This window comes from Sminthopsis crassicaudata, chromosome 2, assembly GCF_048593235.1.
Source record: "Sminthopsis crassicaudata isolate SCR6 chromosome 2, ASM4859323v1, whole genome shotgun sequence".
Taxonomy (NCBI): domain Eukaryota; kingdom Metazoa; phylum Chordata; class Mammalia; order Dasyuromorphia; family Dasyuridae; genus Sminthopsis; species Sminthopsis crassicaudata.
In genome coordinates, this window is record NC_133618.1 from 176671993 (window position 1) to 176698373 (window position 26381).

A 26381-nucleotide genomic window follows, 5' to 3' on the forward strand; every position below is an offset into this window, starting at 1 on the left:
AATTTCACATATGAAAACCCCCTTTTGAAGAATATTAAATATACAGTCAAATGTTAATTTCTAAGTAATATAAAATTTGAGCGAAAATAAGCTCCAATAAATACTATGTAATTTTTTGTTGGAACTATTTAATTCAAAAATTTAAATATACCTTGTTCTTCATTCAAAACTGATTTTTTTAACGTGAAAAATATAAGTATAAAAAATGATTGAGATATATTTCAGGTTATTTTTTTTTTTACTACTAGCAAGAAAAATGGTAAAAACTGTGGACCTTTGAAGGGAAATGAATAAGGAGGCTGACAAAAAAAAAATTTTTTTTAGTTCACCTTATCTACTACATTTGGTTCTCTTTTCATATGGCATTTCTGACTACAAAAAATTATTTTATGAAAATGATATCACTAACATTAAATTGACAGTAAATTCACATATACTTTCTCTTACATTTCAGACAAATTTTTTTTTTTTAAAAAAGTAACTTAATGATAAACAAATTATTTGGGGAAACTCACTTTACATAGTTTGGAGCTGGTAGATTTTTGGACCTTTTTTCAAGAGGTAACCTTGGTCATTTAATGAATTGATAAAATTTTCAAAATCAGCAACCTGGAAGAAAAAAAGAAAATTCTGGGCAAGTGAACTGTAAAATAAGCTAAAATTGTTATACTAATTATGGTTGAATATCTGTTCAGACCTATGATTTCATTGGTATAGGAAACTATAGCAGTGAAGAAACTCTCTACCAGGCAACCTGTAGATAGATGCCATTTGCTATTTCGAATCTTAGATAGCTGTCAGGGTCACTGAGAGGTTAAATGACTTGCCAAGGACAAAAAAGCCAGTGTATAACAAAGATAGGACTCACTCTAAATATGAAAGATGAGAGGGTTTGATCATAGGGTAAATGAGAAAAGTTCTGCTGATGAACACTTTAACTGGGAAAAAAGCATGTGCTTGTGTTGGAAGATGGTAGACTTTATGTTGCATGTAATCTGAGGGGAGAGACAATACAAAGAAAGAGCACTATCTCTGAGAAAGAGGTGTGCTTCCATGAGCATCATCCTAGACTAGGAAAAGGGAGGTGTGAGCTGGCATACCCACCAGTGGAACAGAATATGGAAAAACGTAATCAAACTAAAAATCCCAATACTCAGGGTATTTGACAAAAGCCCAAACAAGAATTGCTAGGAAAACTAGAAAGCAGTCTCGCAAAAATTAGGTTTAGGCCAATACCACATTCCACAACAAAGCCAGAATGAATATATGATTTAAATATTATGTCATAACAAAAGTTGAAAGAGATCCAAATCAGTTTGCTTCACAAAAAGCATAACTCCATAACTGGGGTTGAATGATATAAATTTTTCTCTAATTCTGAATACCAAAATCCCTCATGTGAGTATTTCCAAATGTATCATAGCGCACAAAAGGTCTGTAAATTTAATGTGAACCTACACTTTATGCCATTTTCTTTATTAAAAAAAAATACAATTGTTCTTGCTGTTACTTTCTTCTGAACTAATAGAAAGTTCCCATATATACAACATAAATATATAAATATATTTGTATAGTGGTACTTCTTCTAGAACAAAGTAGATACCCATTGACTGGAGAATGCTAATCAAATTGTAGTATATAAAATAATGGAGTAATACTATATTATAGGGAATGGTGAATATGAAGAATTCACAGGAATGTGACAAGTGAAATAAACAGAACCAGTAAAAAAAATGTACACATATTCTGTCCTTGGTTAATGTGTAATTTTATTTTACTGAACTTCTTTTTTCATGTATTTCTTTTTCTTTGTTTTAAGGGATGATGACTGATTTGGAGAGGGGAAAAAACATACCTAGAAATAAAAACAAAATCCATCAAAAAATTTTGAAAAGAAAATAAATCAAGAGACAGTGAATAATTTTATTTTTGGTTCTTCTTTATATTTCAGCATCCCTGGAGGCATAACATGGTCCTACCTATTCCCAAGGAACCTTCAAAGTAGAAAACAATAATAGAAATGCTACTGCAGTTTGAAGGAAGTTGTTCAAGTTTGGGATTTATGAAATATGAAACAAAATATTAAAGAAAATTTAACTAACACCTTACTACACTCACTATAAGTAACTTCCTTTAAAAATTCCCTTATATGGTTAAAAAATCTTATTTATACAAAGGTTTGATTGGAAAAATCTCTAAATATATTTGCTTTCTTTTTCTAGTTATTAGCTTTATAGAAGTCAATAATGCCTTACAAAAATAACTACCAAACAATAAATGGGAATACAAAAGTTGAAAATGTAAGTTAGGAGGGATGAGAAACACTCAGTTTTAGCCAAATAACAATAGAGCTGAATATTCTTGATTAAACATACTGACTTCAGTAGTGTACTGCTAATAATAACTTCTATTCTAATTTATCTGCTGAACACATTTTGCTTTAATGACCACTTTGGCTCACGACTGCATTGCCTTAAGGCAGTGTAACATAATGCTTAGTGCAATGGACTTGGAGTAAGAGTTTTAAATCCTAGGACCTATTAAATGTCTGACTCCAGATCTAGTCAAATACTCTCTCAGAATGTCAGTTTGCTCACTAGTGAAATGAGGATAATAAAACCTACAGTGCACCTACCTTTGCTTACTGTGAGACATAAAATGTCTTACAAACTTTAAAAGTAATTGAAAATTTGGTATTATGATATAAAATATCTTATAGCTAAGAAGCAGTAGAGAGAGATCCAGTTTGAGAGTCTTAACCTGGATATAAGTACTGTTCTATGACCCACACTGGCAGAATGACCCTGGGCAAGTCACATAACATTTTATTACCGCATTCAGTTTTCAAGGACTATAAGCTCTGGAGAAGGTGCCAATGTACATTGGTAGAACTTCCTCACCGGGTGTTCCCTATGCCAATGAAAAAGATCTGGTCCCTCCTATCCCCACACCCAACAAGAGCACTTTGCAGAGAATTATATTAAAAAAAATTACCTGAATGTTTAGCTCTTTAGAAATCTGTCGAAGTTGTTGATATTGAAATAAATTATTATAGGTTCTTTCTGCAATGGTATTGAGAGCAGAAATAAATCTTTTTGCTGCTGATCTGTTGCTCATTCCAGAACCATGTTGAGAACGTTCAAAATCCAGATTCCCAAATTCATCTGAGTAAGTTCCTAGCATACTAAAACAAAGAGATTTGGCAAATATGGCAGGGATAAAAAAATGGTAATAAACCTTTAGACTGTAAAAGACATTTTAAAAAATGTTTATTCTGAATTTTGGGACTAATTAAAATGAGCATTTCTATATGCAATGAAAGAGGATTATACATAAAACTATAAATCTTAAGTTTCCTTTCAGGTTTGTAATAATTTCAACAAGCAATTTTTAAGGTTATTCTGCTTGTCAAGATTATCATCTCTTTATTCTCTCATGTTTAAAAACAAGTTTCAATGGCCCTCTTTTTTTTTTTTTTTTTGGACAACCTATTGCTATCTATGCTTACCTTCCAACTCCCACCCCTAATTGAATAAAATTATTATTGTAACAAAAGGTTAAGAATCTTCACAGGAAATAATGGAAAGAAAAGGGGTTTTGACAGTGCTAGATCCCAATACTATAAAACATTAATCATTAAAAACAATTTGACACTGATTGAAGACACAGACTGCTTATTGGAATGGATTAAGTACACAACATACAGAAGCAAACAAACATAGTAGGCTAGTGTTTGATAAACCCAAAGATGCTGGCTAATGGGGTAAGAATTCACTCTGAGAAAAACTGTTAGGAAAACTAGAAAACAGTAAGGCAGAAAATATATTTAGAGCATCATCATAGATTGTATACTGAGATAAGCTTCAAATGGAAATAGGAGTTAGACATAAAGGGTAACAGCATGTATAAATTACTAGGAACAGAGAAGAAATTAGATCTAAGTTTTAGATCTATATCTAGGGGAACAGTGTATAACAAAATAAGGGATGGAAGGGGTCACAGAATACAAAATTGATAATTTTGATTACATTAAAATGAAGTTTTTATACTAACAAAATCAATTAGAATTAGAGAATTAGAGAACTGAATTATCTTGAATTAGCAAAAAAAAGAAAAACACCTTCGCAGCAAGATTGTCTGATAAGCATCTCATTTTCAAGGCATGTTAAATAAGAATATGAGCTACTCCCCAACTGATAAATGGTCAAAGAATATATGAAGAGTCAGTTTTTAAAATGAGACATCTAAGCTAACAAAATGTGGAACAAAGTCCCTGAATCACTAATAATTAGATTAAAGCAACTCTGCTTTAGGACTATTCCTTTAGCTGCTGTGTGAGAATGGACTGAAGAGGTTAAGACCAATTACTAGGTTATTGTAGTAGTCGAAATGAGAGGTGAAAAAGGCCTGATCCAGGGTAGTGGAGAGGAGACAAATGTGATATATGTTGTGGAGGCTGACACAATTTGGCAACTAATTAGTTATGTAGGGTGATGGAGAATTAGTTGCTCAGGATGAGTCTGACATTGCAAACCTGGTAACTAGATGAATGACAATGCCCTTAACAGAAATATAAAAGTTTAAAAGAGTTAGGTTTTTTTGGGAAAAAAATAATGAATTCTGTATGAATGAAAAAACTTAGCACAAAAATGACAACCATTACAGGATGAGATTATTGGTTTTGATGACATATGAAGTAGTTAAAAATATAGACTAGAACTCTGTTTTGTATAACCTCTTCAACTCCCACAAAAATAGTAGAAGAAACCAGGATAGAAGATACTAAGAATTACACAGATCTCAGATTAGATTATGCATTAATATAGACGTTAGTATTTAATGAGCAATCTTTATCCAGTAACTCATTACTATATATACTACTGGAAGTAATCTATATCCACACTGATATTTTTGCCACAAATAAAACTAGAAGAAATGAGGAAATTGAAGCAAAACAGAATGATGTCTCATAATTCTTCCTAGGAGTTAATAAATAATTTGGCAGACTTGGATTTTATCACATATCCAGAAACAAAAAACCATTTGAAGAGGCATTTAGTTATCTTGCTTTTTAAGATTTGTGATAAACACAAGTAATAGCTCATCATCAAACAATCTTAGCCTAGATACTAACTGTAAAAGAAAATTCTGTGAAAAATTGCACAGGCTCATTCAAATGAAGTCAATATATACACCTTGTTAATTTAAGTTTGCTAGGACAGTGTTGACTAAGGGGACACTTCCCTTTTCATCTCTACCCAAAATTAAATCTATGGATCATAAGGTAAAATGTAAAAAATAACGTTAAATAAATATTGACACCTCATGTGAGAACTAATCTGTAATAGCCAGCAGACAACTATAGCTCTAGTACAAATAGCATCACTCTCTACACTCTCCAGGCTCCTATATCAGATCCTCTGATGTTTCCGTTAAGTTCCCTACATTTGATTATTTCATAAAACAATGCTTTCCATCTTTTCACACTCAAAGTCCACAATGGTAATAGGGATCTTTATTAAAAGGAATCTCTAGAGGCTTGAGAAAGCTAAGGATCATGTGATAATGACCTAATGAGATTATATAATGGAATTCTTAAAAGTCTTATATCTATATATTGTACTTCAAAATGAATCAAAAAAGCCCCTGGAACATAGCAAGCACCAAACAGTATTATAAAAGTAAAACTGATAACAAATTAACAAAGAGGAAATAACTGGTAACTGACTTTGAAGTAATTTCAGAGTGTGTATAGCATGATCATTGACTGGATTAGGGTTATAATGAAAGGTTTAATTTCATGAGTTACTTTTAAAATTGACTTTTTTAGAAGATAGTGACAAATGGCAGTAGTAGAAACTGTGATCAACTGAATCTTGAAATCAAAGTCTATTAAAAAAAGATATGCTTGAGGGCATTAAGAATATTACAGCGCTAGGGGCAGGTAGGTGTGCAGTGGATAAGAGCACCAGCCCAGAAGTCAGGAGGATCTGAGTTCAAATCTGGTCTCAGACACTTAACACTTGCTAGTGAGTGACCCTGGGCAAGTCACTTAACTCCAACTGCTTCAGAAAAAAAACAAAACAAAAACAAACCTATAGCCAAAGGGTTAATGCCATAATTCTTATATCAACACCTACACTACTTCCCTTTTTGTGAAAACATCTTTGAGTTAGTTGATAGATTTCTAATGAGCTTTTGAGATAGAGATAAATGAAACCACTTTCAGTTATACTGATCAAAGCCAGAGGCATTATGTCAGCCTATAGCTTTGTAGTGGAATTTGTTTCAAAAATATTTATTAAGTTTTCAATTTTTTAATAGGCTGAGAATCTTTATATGCCCTTCTCCTTCTTTTTTGAAGGCTCTTAATCTTCTTACAGCTTCCCTGGGTGAAGGTCCCTGTGTTTCATAAATATTGTACAGATTTTATTTGGATACTTCAAAATCTACTGTTTTCTCTATTTACTGTTCCAAAAGCAAATATTAACACTGGCATTGCCAAGGTGTTAATTTCACTAAAGTGTTCACCCATTGAACTCCGACTTCAGTCTTACCTGAAGAAAATCAAGGTATTCATAAGTATTGCTTTTATCCTTGATTCTATTTGAGCTCTGGATTCAAGCTCAAAGATTAACTTTATATTTTTTCTTGGTGCAAATTAAGAATTTCACACTTATTGAATCCAAATGACATTTTAATGTCATTGGAAAAAGCTTCCATGAAAAAGTTGTTTAAAGCTATATACCTTAAAGCCACACATATATATCAATTGATTAAGGTAATATTTTGGTGAGATTCCCTTTTGATTCAACCATATTCAGTATCATTTAGCAGGGATGATGATAAAAAACAGTTTTCTTGTCCACATTGTTATTAAAATCATTTTCACAGAAATAATGATTCAGCAGAAAAATCAGGTACACATAAATCAACAATCTATTTGCAACAAAATGGCATTATTTCATTTATCATTTCTTAGTTTAATTTAAAATTTGAATCTCACCTGTACTTCATAATTTCAACTATGTCCTCTGCATCTTCTTTGGTTGCTCTTTCCCTTAATTCTAACCTTGTCCGAGCCTTCAACAAAATTCATAATACATTTTCAGTCTTGATAGGTAATACAAATTAACATATTTGCTCCTCTTAGAATAACAGTCATTAGAGGTAGCTATAGTTTATGCATTACAAGTATTTTAAAGGTGCAACTCCAAACATATTAGTTTGGTATAGGCTGAGAACTGATCATCTGAAATATTATCATAGTAACAATATGATAATTTCACTGGAGTTGTACTCCAAGGCTTCAGCACAGTGTGAAGATTACTCTGGTTTATCAAAGACAATGTCAGAAGAGAATAGCTAGTAGAAGGTCTACTAGAATGGAAAGAAATCACAAAGATAGTCTGCTAAGGTATAAAAGTGTTTTGAACTGCATCAGTTGAGGGAGTACTCACATGAATAAAGCCATGAATCCTTGGAGTACTTAAGTATGAAACCAGCAATGTAAAAAACAGAGAATACAAAAAAAATTTTTTTTAAACTTAATTACTTTGAAATTAAGTTCATAGTAATCTCTCTTTATTTTAAGTAACATCAATCAACACAAGGCCCTAATTCTTAAAATGATAAAAGTTACTTTTTGATTATTAGAAGTATAAGCCTTCCATTATCCTTGATGTGTGTGTGTGTATAAAACTTGGTAGTCTGGAGTTCTAGAATACTTTATATCCTTTTCCCAAATACTTCAAAAAGAGATTATGGATCTGTCAAATATTCAAAGAACACTCTACAGTAAGTTAATAAGCAGTCCTACTGGCTAAAGGATTTATATCTTTTATTTTATGATTGTATACAAATTATCCAACTGCCTATTCATGAAAGACACCAAATCTGCTTTTAAAAATAATATAGAACAGCAAACTGTAGTAAAAGTAAAGAAATAAAAACTATTTAAATTTTTACAACTGAAAATAACCTCTGTCAGACGAATTAATGACTCCAACTGCCTTGTGGTAATTGGTGTGCCATTTAATCTTTGAGTCTGTTTCCGAAGTTCAAGATAAAAATTTTGAAGAATTTGAGCAGCTTCTGGAGATAACTTTGGATGAACATACTGCCGAGAATATCCAACATACTTTCTCAATAAATAATGTGGAATTGGATCTAAGTTTTCTCCAGGAGAAACCTAAAGCAATGATTCAAGTATATGGATTATAGATATGTAGATAAAACAAAAAGATTACTAAAAAATTATCAGTTTTAAATTATTAGCAAATTGATTATAACAACATATCACTATGAAACTACACTATGACCAAGTAGGATTTATATCAGAAATGTAGGTGTGGTTCAACATCAGGAAAATTATCAGCAAAAGTAACCACATCAATAACCAAACTAATAGAAATCACATGACTATTATCATAGATGCAGAAAAAACATATGATAAAACCCAACATCCATTCCCATTAAAAACATTAGAGAGCATAAGAATAAATGGAGAATAAATGATACTAAGTAGCACCGATCTAAAATCATCAGCAAGCATCACATATAATGAGGATACATTAAATATCTTTAGAACTCTAGATATTAAGTTTTATAAAGGAGATCTGACTCTCAAAATCTGTTTGAATTTAATTATTTTGAATAAAACTGATACTATCCTTAACTCTCACATAGTACATGAAGTAAAGAGCAGAGCTTAAATGTATTTAGTATAAATACAATAAAAAAAGAATGAATTAATTTCTCACATCTAAACAGAAGAAAAAGATTGAGGAGGAAACATATTGATGAGGAAATACTTACCTTTAGTCTTTCTGATAAAGGCTTATCAGAGACAACTTCAAGCAAAGAAGTGTTTGAATCCTGAGTGCTCATACGAGACACTGTGGCACTTGAAACTGTTTTCTTCTTTCCAGCTCTTATTGCCATCACATGTTCAGAAAGTAAATGGTCATGATCCTCATTTGGGGTATCCAGTAGGATAAATACCAAATCAAATCTGGATAACAGAGCACTCCCAATTCTAGAAGGTTTATAAATACAAAGAAGAATTTTAAAAAATGAACAAACCCTGTTTCCCTTATTACTCAAAAATAACAAGTAAAATTTAAGAAACAAAAACTTAAAGTTAACAAAAGAATGAAACATTTCATTTTAAAGATCAATTAGCATGTACAGCATTAAGTCTCATGAAAAGGTCAGGAATTCCTGGCACATAGGCCATAGTGGCTCATGATGGCTTCTTTCTGTCTGATATATGAGTGAAATGGACTCTATTTCCTTATCTCCTAACCTTACCCCAAATACCCCTTGCTTATTTCTACTTTGCTTGTAACCTTAGGATTGATACACTCTGCCTTGGAGCTTCAACTCAAGATACCATCTTACTATGTCTTTTTCTTGCCCATTTTTTTTAATAGGTTGCCCTTTTCACAAAGCTAGAGTTAAAAAAAAAAAAATTGGAAAAAAAAAAACCATCCAAATACAATTGGGTCACATAATGACCTATATTAGAAGAAAAACCTGTCATTTTATTGCATCATTAACTGTTAATAAAGACTTACTTTAAATTTTCAGAAACAGTTTTAGCTTTATTATAATGTCCCCCAACTGGGTTTGCAGCAGCAATAATTGAAGTTCTTGCTGGAAGGTTGCAGACAATGCCAGCTTTAGCAAGACTAATACTTTGCTGTTCCATAGCTTCTAGCAGGGCTTGATGCTGATTACCCATCTTATCAAATTCATCTATTCCACAAATACCTGCAATTTAAGTAAAGTTTAGATTAAAGGAAAAGGAGAATGACTTTTTCTCAAGCTAAATATAAGAAAAACTAATAAATAAAACACACAACTAAACCACAATTTAAAAAACAAATGCATAATTAATAAGTTAGTATTTTGTATTTAATACATATTAAATTTAAGTAGTTCAATATGAAGCAAAACAATAGTTCTTTAAATATCTAAAATTTCACAATAATGATCAACTAGTTTCTGGCAGTTTGAAGCATGAAAAATTATAAAGAAAACATTGCATCACAAAGAGAATTGTTGTTCATACTCATAGCTAAACAGTTACATAACACCAATATCATTCATAATAAACCATCTACTGTATACTCTACCATCATAGAATTCAATTAAAAAATTTATCTAAAGTGTCAAATCACCTACTCTATTTTTAAAATTAATAATAACAATATTTAATTTTCAGTAGTGAATTTGGAGTCATAGGACTTGGATTCAAATATTTTAGACCTGCTATCTAACATTTGTGTGATCTTAAGAAAATTATTTAACCCTTGGACTTCAGTTTCCTCCTCTGTAAAATCAAAAGGCAGTGGGCCTTAAGACACTCTTCCAGTTTTAATATTGACTATTTAACTTCTAAAACAAACAAACAAACAAACAAACAAAAAAAAAAAAACCTGGTACTTTTAATATAAATGATTCTAGATGCTGATCAAAAGTTAAATGTTTCTAGTAGTTAATATAGCACATCAACCATAAAAGTTATCCATCCAAACTACTGCTATATATGTTTTCTATTCTGAAAAGTTAGCAGTTAAATGGACTGTCTCATCTCTACATGCCTCCAGGAGTTCCCTAGGACTTATCTACTAAACCAAAGATGATTTGATATGTGTATATTGATAGTGATTCTACTTATAGCAGAATATACTGACAGCAATTTTTGCTATTCAGCTATATGTTTGTGTGCATTTGCCTCAGAGATTTCTGTGGAAATCATAACTTATAACTCCCATTTTACATTCCTCATATAGTATAGGTCTCCCATTTCATCCAAAGCCATCTCCAGTTGTCTTGATCTATATTTTGTCATTGGATTCAGATGGCTCTGGAGAGGAAAGTGAGGCTGATGAACTTACACAGTTCTCCCTTACTTAAATCCAATTTACTTGTATGTCATGACATTACCTCTATGATGTCATGGTAGTCTTTGAGATCAAAGGACAAACAGTCTAGAACTGTGAATAATAATACTATTATAATATTAAAAAGGTGCATGCTAGGGGAAGCACAATTAAGATGATATTAAGGTGTAGTGTTCTGGTTAGCTTTCTGGAGATCTCCGGACCAGCCTTGTTTTCAGCAAAATAATCACCACGAAAAAAAAAGTCTTTATTGTCTCCTTCACAATCTGTCTCCTTTGCCTGAGGCCGGGCTAGCTTTCTGGAGGCCCTCTAGAATGGGTCTTGGATTCAGTGGAGGAAATGCAGGAGATCCAACACAAGGCTGATGAAGATGGAAAGTTTTTCTTTCAGTCCTTGTTGGCTCTTAAAAACTCTATTATACTCTATTATAAGTACATCATCATAGGTCAATCTTGTAGAATAGGTGTCAACTTGTAGAACTATACTAAGTACATGTAAACTAGAGAATCATTATTTTAATTCTACTGACTTAACACCTTGTTTTAGGATTAAATCAATCATACCTAGCCTAAAGAGTTCCTCCTTTTTACATTAAGGGACTGATTTATAAGTTCAAGAGCGAAGATGGCAGAAAAAAGGCAAGGACTTGCCTGAACTCTACTCCAAATACCTTTAAATAATGACTCAAATTCTAGAGAGACAGAATTCACAAAAGGATGGAATGAAACAATTTTCCAGCCCAAGACAACTCAGAAGGTTGGTAGAAAAGATTTGTTGCAGTGGGGCGAAAGTGGAACACAATGCAGCACAGACCAGACTCCTGCAAAACAGGAGTAGGCCTTGGGAGTGGCTGAATCATTGACAGAATGTAAGAATCGAACAATTAATCAGGAGATTAGAGGGGTCTCTTTGCTGGCACTGGAAGCAAGACTCCATTGCTTTGCCTAATATTCAGATCAGGATCATCCTGATTTCAATCCCAGGGGGAAAAGCAGCACTTAGCACAATAGAACTGACAGCCTCAGGGAAACAGGAGTTCTAGTCACAGTTTTAGGGTGGAAAAGAGTGCCTGTAGTTGCTCACACACCAGTACAGGGGAGTGGTAAACATATTACTCCTTAGATCATGTTACTTTGGAAGAACTGAAAACTAACAGAATTATCTCTAAAAAAAGCTGCACAAAAAACCCTAAAACTTGAGACTGTAGCCCTTTCACCCTGGAAGTATAACTCCACTTAATACAGAGTTAAAAGTCAAGAAATATGCTGGAAAAGAGCAAAACAGTAGAAAAAAGATCCTGACTATAGGAAGTTACTATGGTGATAGGGAAGATTTAAATACACATCAAGAAGAAGACAACAAAGTCAAAACTCCTAAAGTCTCCAAAAAAAAAAAAAAAAAAAAAAAAAAAAACGATTTTAAAAATCAAGAGAGATAGAGAAAAAAAAAAAAAACTGGGAAGAGAAATGAGAATGCTGTAAGAATATCATTAAAAAGAATCAAGTTTGGTAAAACAGAGGAATTACTGAGGAAAATAACATCTGAAAAAAACAGAATAGGCCAAATGGTAAAAGAGACACAAAAATCAAATGAAGAGAAGAATTTTAGAAAACTAAAATTAACTAAATGGAAAAGGATATGCAAAAGTTCACTGAAGAGAAGAATTCCTTAAAAAGCAGAATTGGTTCTATGGGGAAAAGGCACAAAAAGCCACTGAAAAAAATAATTCCTTAAAAATTAGAATTGGGCAAGGGGAAGTAATGACTCTGAGATACCATGAGTCAAAAAAAAAAAAAAAAAAAAAAAAAAAAAAAACCCCAAAAAGAATAAAAATAGAAGACAATGTGAAATATCTTATTAGAAAAAAAACCTGATCTAGAAAATATATCCAGGACTGACAATTTAAAAATTATTGGGCTACCTGAAAACCAGGATTAAAAAAAAAGTGTGGACTGCATTTTTCAAGAAATTATCAAGGAAAGCTCCCTAATATTCTAGAACCAGAGGATACAAATAGTAATTCTAAAGAGTCCATCAATCACCTTCTGAAAGAGATCCCAAATTGAAAACTCCCAGAAATATTATACACAAATTCTAGAGCTCCTAGGGCAAGGAGAAAATATTGCAAGTAATCAAAAAGAAACAATTTAAATATCACGGGGACACACAATTAGCTGTTTCTACCTTAAAAGATCAGAGATCTTGAATATTCTAGGGGGCAAAAAGAGCTTAGGACTACAACCAATGATCACATATCCAACAGAAGTGAATATAATCCTTCAGAGGGAAAAATGGACATTCAATAGAGGACTTTCAAGCATTCCTGATAAAAAGACCAGAGCCGAATAGAAAATCTGACTGAAGCATAAAAAGGTAAATAGGAAAGAGAAACCATAAGGGATTCAATAAGATTAAACTGTTTACTTTCCTACATGAGAAAATGTATATAACTTTAAAAAATATTCTCATTATTAGGACAAGTAGAAGTAATATACATAGAAAGCAAATAAATATGATGGAATGATTATCTTTAAAAAAAAAATTAAAGGGAAGAGTGTAGAGCATGAACCTTACCCTCAAGAGAATATTGCAAATAAAGAATACATAGACATAATTCAGTTGAGTATAGAAATGTATCTTACCGAACATATTTAACCTATACCAAATTGCTTGCTCTCTTGGGAATAAGGAAGGTAAGGAGAAAAATTTGGAACACAAAGTCTTACAAAAATGAAAATTGAAAACTATCCTTACATGTATTTGGAAAAATAATATATCAATGAGAAATATTTTTTTTAAAAGAAAGAAATGTATTTTACCATATAGAAAAGGAGGGGAAAGAGATAAGAGATGGAGAAGGAGTTGATAGAAGGGCAGATTGGGGGAGGTAAAAATCAGAAGCAAAACACTTTTGAGAAAAGACAGGGTGAAAGGAGAATAGGATAAACATTTGGAAAACAGGTTGGAGAGAAATACATAACTGATAATCATTACTTTGAAAAAATTTTATAGCAAATTTCCTTAATATAGACCTCATTTCTCAAATATATAGAAAACTAAATCAAATTAATAGAAATAAGAAACATTCCTAAATTGATAAATGGTACAATGATATAAACAGACAGTTTTCTGTCAGAGTAATCTAAGTTATTTATAGTCATATGAAAAAATATTTTAAATCAGTAATGATTACAAAAATGCAAATTAAAAAAAACTTTGCGCTACCATCACATATCTATCAGATGACTTAATATGACAGAAAAGGGAAATGACAATTGTAGAGGATATAGGAAAATTAAAACACTAATGTGTTGTTCGCTAATGTATTGCTAATAAAGCTGTATATTCTGGAGGGTAATTTGGAACTATGTCCAAAGAGCTATAAAATAATGTGTACCCTTTGACCAAACAATAGCACTACTAGGTCTTTATCCCAAAAAGATAAATACCAAAAAGGAAAAGAATTCACATGTACAAAAATATTTATCAGCTTTTGTGTGTGTGTGTGTGTGTGTGTGTGTGTGTGTGTGTGTGTGTGTGTGTGTGTGTGTGTGTGTCTATGGTGACAAAGAACTGGAAATTGAGAGGATGTCCATCAATAGGGGAATGGCTGAACAAGTTGTTATATATTAGTGACTGCTATAAGAAATACCAGATTTTGAACAATCCTGCTCTCAGAAAAACCTGGAAAGACTTAGATCCACTGTGAATAACTTAGCTATTCCAGCAATGATCTAAGACAATTCAGAAGGACTTATGATGAAAGGTGCTACCCATCTTCAGAGAAAGAACTCATGGAGCCAGAATGTAGATCAAAGATACATTTTTCCTTACTTTATTTTTCTTGGGTTTTTTTGATCTGTGTTTTCTTTCACAGCATGAGTTACATGGAATTGTGTTTTGCACGACTATAGATATATAACCTATGTCAAATTGCTGGCTTCCTGAATGAGGAGCTAGAATAAAGGAGAAAATTTGATTCAAAATTTGAAAACAGAATGTTAAAATTGTTTTAACATATAATTGGGGAAAAAATATTAAATTAGAAAAAAAAATAATTGCAGATATGAAGGTATCAATGGCATGAAAAATCTTGGACCAGATTAGTATCTAAAAGGGTTACTGAGAGAGAATCAACACCTACTAACCTATATGCCTACTTCTTATCCATGTCAATATTTTATAAGGATCTTCTACATAATGTATTGAGGTCTATATAATTACTCATTTTCTTATTTGTCCACAAATTTTAAAAAAAGAATTTTTTGATTTGCAGTAACTTTTACAACTGTGAACAGTATAAAAGAATAATAATTTATAAGAATATGTAAGGATAAAATGAAACCTTAAGTTTTTCATTTTTTAATGAAAGTAGCTCTTTATTTATCTAAAATAAAATAGTAGTAACCACAGATTTTGAGATGTGATTCACTGTTCCAATACCATAATTCCATGGATCTTTTATTTAGTACTTACTGAATTGTTCTCTATGATGCTGCAATGTATAATAGAGATGTTGGTGTTAAGTAACATGTTTAGTTGCATTGTGTACAATAATTCACTTCATAATATAATATCTGCTTTATTACTTTTCATACTTTAAATTACCAGTTTTCATACTTAACCTCTGTTAACATCCACAATGAGCACTGGTAACAATAATTTGTTTTCCACAAAGCCAGTTTTAAATAAACTGATGAACTACATTATGAGCCCTCAGTTATTTCTGAAAATCCAGAGGAGTGGATTTTTATATGGCTGCACTTAGAAATTAGGTTAAAAATACTTAGTGGCTATTCCAAAGTATGCACATCTCTCAATTGTGTAGTGCTACTTTCAAACTAATTGCCATTCTTTTCAAAATATAAAAACTGCAATGCTATTTTCCCATTACATTGGTACAATTTGTTGCCAATTATTGAAGTATCCCTATATGCTAATACTTTGCAAACAGTATACTAAAAATGATAGAAAAATTTAGGAAGGGAAAATAATGAAAAGCCTTTAGTTTACTGAATTTGGCTTCATTTTTCTTTCTTACCTTGATCACCAAGTACCAGGGCACCAGCTTCTAAGGCAAAGTCTCCAGATGTACTATCTTTTGAAAGTGTGACAGTTAGACCAGATGAAGTAGTTGTATTTCCACAAACATAAACACCACGTGGCGCAACATTACACACTGCCTAAAGAAAATAAGGTAAGGCCACTAAAAGAAAACAAAAAAGTAAACATACCAAAAAAAAAATTATATATATATATATATAGTGCCATCTTTGAATTATCAAATCTTCCTTATTATTAATTCTAACTTTTCTTGATTCTATCTTTATATTCCTCTTACAAATATCAATTCCTCTTTATTTCCACTAGTCCCACCATAATTTTGGTTCCTTATTATCTCTATTCAAACCTATTACCATTATCCTAATCTTTAGTCTTCCCTCTACTGATTCATTATTCTAGGTGTAGAATATTTACAAAGCAAAGATTTGACCATGTCTCAACTCAGAAACTTTAAATGCTGCCAAAATTGGCTACTGAGAAAGGTCTGAATTCCTTCTAATGTTAAAAACAATCTATATACCAAGATTTAATTGTAACATAGCTTTTCAGCCCAATTACTTCTATTTTTTCCCCCAAACACATTAATGTTACCTATTCTCTGAGCATATATTAATTGTTCTATCTGGAATACTTTTCCCATCTGTTCAATTCATATATATTCTTCAAGGCCCAGTTTAAATGACAACTTTATCATTAAGTTTTCTCTAACTTCCATCTCAGGAGGTAATCTTCCCATCTTCTGGATTCCTATATTTTGAGGGATCCCTACTTCAGGACCACTTTCAATTCCAGACTGTCCTCTGAGACCAAAGATCGCTTCCATCTCCTGCCTTTTAGGGTTTTTCCCAGAACAGAAAGTCACCCCTGCTTCCTGACCAGGCTCTTATACCTTCACCTTCAACTATCTCCTGTGAAGGCTTCCAGGAGACAAAGATACAACATTATTATCTGTCAGAAGATTAAATTTATCCTCTGATCTGCTAACTTCAACAATCTTTTTCCCCAATCGCTTGGACTCATTGCTGAATTGTTAGCATGGTCTCATATTCTTATAATCTCCTTGTTCCAGTGATTTTGAACTCCAGGCTGCCAACATACAAAGCTTAACTTTATACCTCGTCTACCTTAATGTTATTCCCTTTCTTCCCCACCCCAGATCTGCCTACCCCCTTTCCTGTACCCTTTGGAATGTGTCAATTTGCACCTTTTGTTGGCTTTCACATCCTATATTATAATACAATTATTTGTTTTTTGTTACTTGTTTTATCAGACTGTAAAACATAGCAATAGAAGGGACTATGTCTAATTTATCTTGGTATTCTTAAGCATGCTTTGCAAACAGTAGATTCTTAAGAACTATACAAATTAATGTTTAAATTCAAATGGCAAAAGTGTAGTTGTCATTTTTCAATTCATCTCAACAAATATTTTGATTACCTACTTTGTGTAAAGCACCATATTATGTTTTCAATTTCTAAAGCTTGTCTTATAAAACAGACTTAGGAGAGGCCACTAAGACCTTTTTAAAACCTTTTTAGAAATGCTTTAATCTAAACATATGTACAGGACACTCAGGACCCTAAGACAATTCTAGAGGACATTTTTAATCCTGCCTAATTCAGAATATGTAATTAAAGTAAGATAGACACACACACACACACACACACACACACACACACACACACACACACACACACACACACACACAAGTAACATACATTGGCAACTTGAAAAAAAGTAAATGGAGTGTTCCTATTTGTAATTTTGCAAATTGCCAGCATGAAGTAATTAAAATATTAACAGTTGAAACAGTTGAAATAATTCCCCCACCCCAGAGGCAATTGGGGTTAAGTGACTTGCCCAGAATCACACAGCAAGGAAGTATTAATTGTCTGAGGCTGGATTTGAATTCATATCCTCCTGACTTCAGGGCTGGTGCTCTATCCATTGTGCCATCTAGCAGCCCCAGGTCAAATAATTTTTTAAAAATTATAATTACAGTGATTTAAAATGAAACTAAATATTTTAATCAAAAGAGTATGCAGTACATAAAATGGTCTAAAAGCCCAAAGTTTGAAAAAAAAAAATTCAGAGTTTTAAATCTTCTTTGCTATTTTTAAGTAAGGATTCTAATAAAACCTGAAAATATGAGCAATTCCACTGTTACTGTTCAGGATTGCTAACTGAATCATTACTATGTATAGATAGTCACAGGATGAATGATTTTTGAAAACAAATATGGAAGAATAAAAATTTTATAAATTATAAAAAAAAAATAAGAAAAAAATTCATGCAACGAGTAATCTGTAAAATATATTTGTAAAAATGACATGAGTAGCTTATAAATGGTACCAAACTTTTGGTCAAAGTATGATAGCAAAATAGTGGCTAACACTTTAGGTCTCAAAAGCAATATGATCCTGTGGACAGAGTGCTGAATTTTGATTAAGAAAAACATGGTTTGAATACTACCTCACAAAATCGATAGTTATATAACTCTGGGCAAGTTATTTGCCTATCTAAGGCTCAGTATAGTTATTTTAAAAATGGAGATAATACTAGTACCTACTTTACAAAGTTTACATGAGGATAAAATGAGATAAAATATATAAAACATTTCACAAATTTTAAAGCTCTATTGTGTATTGTATTGTGTTTTATATAGCTATGTTGTAATTATTCTTCTTAATGAACATAGTCAAAAACATACCAAAAAATGCAATACAGTGGAATAAACAAAAAAGTAAAAGTAAAAATGTGTGCTTACTATGTGTTGAGTTTTTATTACACAATGTGAGGAATATGTAATACAAAATATAAAGAAAATATAAAACTCTGGGCTCCTTATTATCACTAATTATGGAGCAGATAAATCAAAATTTTGATATTATAATTCTCTGAATACTCAGTAACTCCTCAGCTTTTAATATTTAAAAACAATTACATAAAAGGCCAGTTGGTGATACTATTGTACTTCTATGATTTTTACTTTGGTCTCATAGTTACTAAACTCATCTCACATAATAAAAGCAAGGCAATGGACTGGACATCAAAAATGGGAATTTTAAATTGAGGAATATGGATGACAAGACACCTACTTATTTGAGCTATAGTAAATGATAGGTAGGTGATTGCAATTTGAAAGGAGAACCAACAAAAGAATTATCTCCCTGACTCATACAAATCTCCTTAAATTATGTATCAAATCACTTCCATAGAAACATGCTTATTAAGTACAGAATAAGCCTGATAAAACAAGTGTATTATGTATCCATACCCAAAACATCAAAAGTTCTTAAGTACTAGGCCTTAGGGTTGCAAATGCAAAAGTAGGGACAGTCCTGCCTGTTCTCTGGGAGTTTGAATTCTCCAGATTCATAATACATTCACAGCTAAATAAATACAGGATATATATAAAACTAACAAAAGGATAATACCTAAAAGAATGAGCAAAGGCCTCTTGAAGCAACTGGCACTTGAGGTAACCATTCAATCCCTATATTAAGAGTTTCTATTAGATCTCTTAAATATAATGTGATAGCCTACCTGTAGCATTTGACTCTTTCCCAATCCTGGATCTCCAACCACTAAGACATGTGGGTCTCCTCGAATTGGAATTCTGTTTTTGTCATCCACATATTTCTGACATCCTCCAAAGAGTGCTAATGCCAAACCAGCTTTAACAAGCTAGAGTGTAAAAAAAATAAAATTTGTCAGAAATAAGCCAAAGAATTAATAAGAATTATTTTCCTTCTGACATTGTACTTCTGAAATTATAACAAGAGCTCATTTCATGTGCTATCTTCCTAATTTTCCTGAAGGTGATTACTATCAAGACTACCTTGTAAATTTATAACATTCATTAATGAAGGTAATCATTCAAGTGAATACATACAGGAGGAAAAAAATCAATTGTTAAAAATTTATTAAGAATTATCATGTGACTAATGCTAAGTGAAATGAACAGAACCAGGAGATCATTATACATGGCAATAACAAGATTTTATGATGATCAATTCTGATGGACATGGCTCTCTTCAACAATGAGATGATTCAAATGAATTCAAATTGTTCAATGATGTAGAGAGCCATCTACACCCAGAGGGAGGACAGTGGGAACTGAATGTGGTTCACAACATAGCATTCTCACTATTTTTGTTGTTGTTTGCTTGCATTTTATTTTACTTTTTTTTTTTTTTCCTGGTTTGATTTGATTTTTCTTGTGCAGCACGATAATTGTATAAATATGTATGCATGTATTGGATTTAATGTATATTTCTGCCATGTTTAAAAAAAAATTAGCATGTGCCAAGCACTATGTTAAGTGCTGGGATACAAAAAAGAGGCAAAAGAGACTGCCCTCAGAAGCTTATAATCTAATGAGAGAGAAACATACAAATATATACAAAGCAAGTTATATATAGACTAAATAAGAAATAATCAAAATTATCAATTCATGTTAAATAAGATCAAATTGTTTTTATTTATTTTATAACTATTTCAAAATTCTTCAGACATCATATTTACTAAATGAAGACAGTAGATTTTCACTTAAAGTAAGAACAAAATTAAACAATGTATAATACTTACTTCATGACCAAAAATTACAGGGCAAAGTGAGCTGAAAAACAAACAGAACTAGCTTTGAAATACTGTCAAAATTCATTATTCTTTTAAAAAAGCTATTAGGTATTAAGGAATTTTCACTTGCTATTTAAAAAAAAAAAAATTCCCCTCCAAAAAAAATTCCAACAAATTTTTACTACATTTAAGTTTTCAAAATTTTTCCTTGTTGACTTATGCTAATCTTAAAAAAAGAGGAATAGTTTTTCTGCACACAGTTAAGACATTGAATAAGCACTTTAATTGTCTTAAGTGAATTATACCACTACTAAGTCTTTTCCAGAAATAGATTTTTAAATTAGCTTTTGGTTGTAGAACACACACATTGTATTAAATACTCAAGTAGATATATATAACAATATATTGAAAATAGTAGATGACAACATATTTGAACTTTAGATGGAGGACTGTATAAACAAAACTATTGATGGATATGCAGCGGTGAACATGCAACTATTAGAAACAGAAGATAAACAATGTGGCATAAAAGATAGAATGCTAAACTTGGGAATTAGGAAATCCAATGCTAGAACACTGCCTCAAATACTTAATAGCTGTACAACTTTGAGCAAATTATTTAACTTCTATCCCCTTCAGTTTCTAAATCTATAAAATGAAGATAAGACTAGCACCTTCCCCTCAGGATTGTTAATATAGTTTTGCAAAACTTAAAATGCTATATAAATGCTATCAGCTATTATCATGATCACAATAAAAATAGAGAATGTTAATTGTATCAATTTTTACTAAATTTTATTATATATATTCTGTCCCCTTTCTCCCCTTATTTTTTGGAAATGTAACCATTTACTGCCATATGTAACCATATATTCCAAAATTACTGATGGTCCATAGCTCATGTTGAAGTTTTAAAGAATGTCAATAGGAAGGAATAGAATTGAAACAAAATAACAGGAAAAAAGTTACACAACTGTCATATTTACATAAAAAAAAGTCACATAGCAGAAAGATCAAACTATGTTAAACATTCTGCTCTTCTATTTATTTTCTTTATATTACCATGGCAGAATGGGAAAGAATTAAAAAAAAGTGATTTGGAATCAAGAGAACCTGGTGCAAATTCCATCTTTATTACTACTTGTTACAACCTTGGGCAAGTCCCATAAATCTGTTTATCTAATCTGGAAAATAAAGAATTAAAGCAATCTTTATGGTTTTTTCCAGTTCTAAATCTATGATACTATCGTCTTAGGTAATTAATTTTACTTTTCTAATGCTAATCCTTTTTATCTTTAAAAGGACAATAATATTCTTCATAAAATTGTGGAAATTAATTGATATGGCTACAAAAATACTCTGTAAACATAAAATATTAAATAAATGTGAACTATCATTAAATAAAATGAACAAAAAAGAAATACCCATCATTAGATAAATATGACCATCTATGAAAAGCTTTAGAAATACAGTGTTAAATGCTTATTTATATGGAGGGTATTTGGAAGAAGTAGAGAACTGAACTAGATTCTTTCAATTCCCATAATAATAGTATCCTGGTGAATATAATAACTATAGCTCAGAGGTAAATTTCTGCTTTTGTGAGTTTTTATGGTTTTCTTATTCGGGGAGACATCCTCAAAGTGAAAAGCTATGAGGCAAAAGTATAACACAGAGTAGTAGACTTAGACAGTTTTCATACTAGGTGTACTATCAGTGCCATAATGAAGATTTATGAATAATGGTGATGAATTTGTGTTAATTAATATTTAAAATTCAGTGTAAAGAGGGCATAAGGCTCCAAAGCACAAAATGAAAGTGAACAATAGGGTGTAAGAAAAGTACTTTACTTAGAAAAGTATCTACATTCCTAAAACAACAATTCTTTGTATCTTCAACTGACTTCCCAGAATGTAAGGTACAAGTAACAATAGTTGAAGGTTATCCTGTACTTTGAATGCTCTACATATATTTTCTCATATGTTCTTCACAACAAATCTGTGGGGTAGGTACAGTATTATTATCCCTGCTTTACAGATGGGGAAACTGGGAATCCAGAAGAATTGAATGACTTGCCCATAGTCATATCAGCTACGGTCAGAAATAGGATTGGAACCCAGGTCTGTGTTAGCTTCAAGTGTAGGGTTTTCTTTCACAAATGACATTGCAAGGTAGGATAATAATGAAACAATTCACTAGTTCAATAAGAGATGTGTATTACATTATAATGAGCTTCAAACATTTAACTTAAGCATTAAAATAACTACTTATCCATACTTCACAATAAGCTTAAAAAGGTTTTCTTCAGATTGAATTTCTTGGACAGCATAAAGATCTTTCAGTGAAAACTCCATAGATGTTCCATAATTTGCTCCATTTTCAGAAATTTTTGTTTTTTGTCCTTTGCTATTGCTGACAGAATTTGCTTCAATGTACAAGAGGAACATGCACTTGTCATTCTTATTTCGAGAACCTAAAAAATTAAAACAAAATCTTCCCTTTATTTATTCAAGTTACAAAATCAAGACATGGTGAACTATAAAAGTAAATGTTACACCTTCATAATAAACAGTATATCTAAAGAGTAGAATATGAGAATTAGATTTGGAAATATCCCAAACTCTAATAAAAAGATGGAAGATGAATAGCTACTCATTAACTCTTCATTAAAAATAAAATAAAATAAAATAAAATTTATAGTATACCTTCTTCAGTATTTGATACTTTAACAATTCCTGTAATAGTGACTATGTCTCCTGGAACACAGCTATCTACAAGGTCTTGAACAAGTTCACATTCTATTGTTCGAGGAATCCGACCTGCTTCTCTCTGGTCATCTGACATCAACTCTTGAATTCTACAAAGACAATAAAGTACAAGTTCATAGATAACACTGATTTTATTTCTTCTTTTACATTTATAAATTCGCTTATCAAATATTAAAGTATCCCTTAACATGGAGGCAAACTAAACTGTATTTAATAGTAAAAATAATATAATTCCTTACCACTTTTTCCATTTAAATTGTGAGGTAAAAGCTTATTTTAGCAAACTCCATTATTTTGGAATTATAGGCATGATATAAAAACTACACATATAAGTGTTTTCTCTGTTGCAAATGTAATCTTTAAAATGGTTTTCAATGCTCTAGAAAACCAGTTTTTTCAGGTATTGTAGCAGATAAATAGGTAGGTAGAGAGAGAGAGAGAGAGAGAGAGAGAGAGAGAGAGAGAGAGAGAGAGAGAGAGAGACTTTCAACTTCTAGATTCTTCCATTATTGCCATTACTCTGCTCCATTATTGCCATTACTCTGCTCCTCTGAAATCCGCTCAATCCATAACTACCACTTAATGAAAATTCTGGTACTTGTTGGCTACCAATTTCTAGGCAATCCCTTTCTTTTTTCTAAGAAGTTAGTGCCTGGCTCACAATCCTCCACTTCTGACTTTCTGCTCTTTATTTTAAGAAGTCTCAATAAACACAATAATACTCTCAGTTTCCCAACTAACCTCTCACTCCTCAGTCACACCAAAAGATGGCCATACCTTTGTTCTTGCCCACATTTCCCTTAACTTCTGTGCAACTTTTGACATTTCAGTTATCTACTTCTCCTTAATACTATTCGATACTTTCCTGACATTATTCTTTCCTGATCTTCCTCTCATTTATTTGATGATTCCTTTTCAGTCTATTGGATTTCTATCCAGGTCAGATCCACTAACTGTAGGTCTGTTCTTCCCTTCTCTACACTGTTTCATTTGAATTCATCAACTCCCATAGACCTTCGAATCCACATTGTTTCTGTTCTACTCTCTCTACCCTCCCTAATGAGAAAGAAAAACAAAAACAAAACCTGTAATAAAGAAAATAATCAAAACAAAAATTATTGTGCTCATCCTATGCTCTATAACATTTTAGCCAGTCTTCTAGAATTTTGGTCAATCTGAGTTCCTAAGTGTTTCAAAAGTTTTTTCAAAAGTATTTCAAAGATTTTTGTTTTTAATGAAGATTCCTCCCCCCCCCCCCCATCTACCTGATTCTCTTATTTTGGCTACACTGGCTTTGTTTGTTGAAAGATTTTTTAAAATGTTATATACTTAAAACTAAACATTTTACTTCCTATGATATATTCTCTCTCTAATTTGGTTATAAACTCGTTCCCTATCCACAGAACTAACAGGTAATTTCTTCCTTAGTTCTCCAATTTCTGATTTTACTTTTTATATTAAAAGTCACATACCCATTTGGAGCTTATGTTGGTATACAGTATGAAATATTGGTCTATTCCTAGTTTCTATCAGATTTTTTCAAATTTTACCAACAGTGTATAAAAGGTATACTTAAGACTCAGTATGATTGATGAGATAATGATTCCCTAGCTAAGCACATACTTAGTATAGTAATTAATGTGATGTAATGATATAATGTTCTACAGCTGGCACTTGCTCAGTGTGGTATAGTGATGTAATCGTACTGAAGTGTTTAAGGGCTGGGACAACTGGGAATGCTCTCTCAGCCACAGACACAAGAGAAGATGCCAGGTTCCAGACTCCATCTTTGACCAGCCACGTGGTCGCTCTCCTGCCTCCTTCACTCCTCCACTAAGACCAAGGATTTGACTAATCCCAAGGTCCTCCAGAGAGCTAATTAGAGCTTTACAAACAGTTTTTGTTGAATAGTGAATTCCTGTCCAAATAACTGGAATCTTTGTGTTTTTGCTATGGTGCTTATTTGTTTCTATATAAATTGTACCTAATCTACTTCAGTAAGCAACCTAGTTTTTTACCCACCATCAAAATGGCATTGGGCAGTATTTTACATGGTAGTTTGAGGTCTGGTACTAGTAGGCCTTATTTTTTGCCACTTTTTGCATAAATTCTCTAGATGTTATTGAATTTTTATTTTTCCAAATGAATTCTATTTTTTTTCACTCTACAAAATTAATTTTTGATAGTTAGCTTGATATAACACTATACAAATAAATTAACTTAAGCAACATTGTCATTTTTGTTATATTCACTTAGAATTATCATGAGAAATTAATATTTTTTTAATTATTATAAACTGCCTTTATTTCCATAAAGAATGTTTTATGGTTATGTCCATATAGTTCTTGTGAACATCTTGGCAGGTATATTCCTAAATATTTTATACTTTCTGTAGTAAATTTTTAACGGAATTTTTTTTTCTTTATGTTAGATTATGTTAAGATATAAAAATGTTAATAATTTATATGGCTTAATTTCATATTGTATAACTTTGCTAAAGTTAATTGTTTTCAATACATTTTTTAAAATGACTCTTTAGGATTCTCTAAGCCATTATACACAATTTTTTTTATTGTCTTATTGCAACATTTGGTACCATATTGAATAGCAGTGATAATAATGGATGTCCTTACTTTATCACTGATTTACTGGAAAGGCTTCTAGTTTATTGCCATTGTAGATAATGCTGGCTAAGGGTTTTAAATAGATAATACTAAACACATTAAAGACTTGTTTATTTCTATGTCTTGTAGTATTTTTTTCCTTAACAAGAATGAATTTTGTATTTTGTCAAAACTTTTCTGTATCTACTGATTTTTTTTTTTTATCATATGATTTTTGTTGTACTTGCTATTAAGATAACTAATTACCTTCATTCCTGGTTTAAATTCAATCTGATCATAATGTATAATCTTTTTGATATGATGATATATCTTTTCTAATATTTTACTTAAAACTTTTATATCAATTTTCATTAAGGACTTAATCCCTAATGGTTTTTCTTTTTTGCTTTGACTTTCTTTGGATTGGGTATCAAGATATATTTGGGCAATTTACG

The 26381-nt window shown here is 31.5% G+C and overlaps 1 protein-coding gene across 4 annotated transcripts in view; it reads right to left on the reverse strand.

The window, feature by feature from the left end:
- Positions 1–401: 401 nt before the first annotated feature.
- MCM8 (minichromosome maintenance 8 homologous recombination repair factor) overlaps positions 402–26381 on the reverse strand; it is a 39772-nt gene continuing 13792 nt past the window's right edge. For 3 of the 4 annotated variants that reach the window (XM_074287899.1, XM_074287900.1, XM_074287901.1), the window contains exons 9-19: positions 23261–23412; positions 22833–23028; positions 20565–20595; positions 19521–19661; positions 15952–16093; positions 9579–9774; positions 8818–9037; positions 7982–8191; positions 7007–7083; positions 2995–3184; positions 402–609 (exon numbers count right to left, since the gene is read on the reverse strand). In XM_074287899.1, coding sequence (XP_074144000.1) covers positions 517–609; positions 2995–3184; positions 7007–7083; positions 7982–8191; positions 8818–9037; positions 9579–9774; positions 15952–16093; positions 19521–19661; positions 20565–20595; positions 22833–23028; positions 23261–23412 — 1648 coding nt within the window. In that variant the 3' untranslated portion in view covers positions 402–516. Of the gene's footprint in view, positions 610–1673; positions 1856–2994; positions 3185–7006; positions 7084–7981; positions 8192–8817; positions 9038–9578; positions 9775–15951; positions 16094–19520; positions 19662–20564; positions 20596–22832; positions 23029–23260; positions 23413–26381 lie in introns of those variants that run through there. The other variant, XM_074287902.1, reaches the window with a different exon arrangement.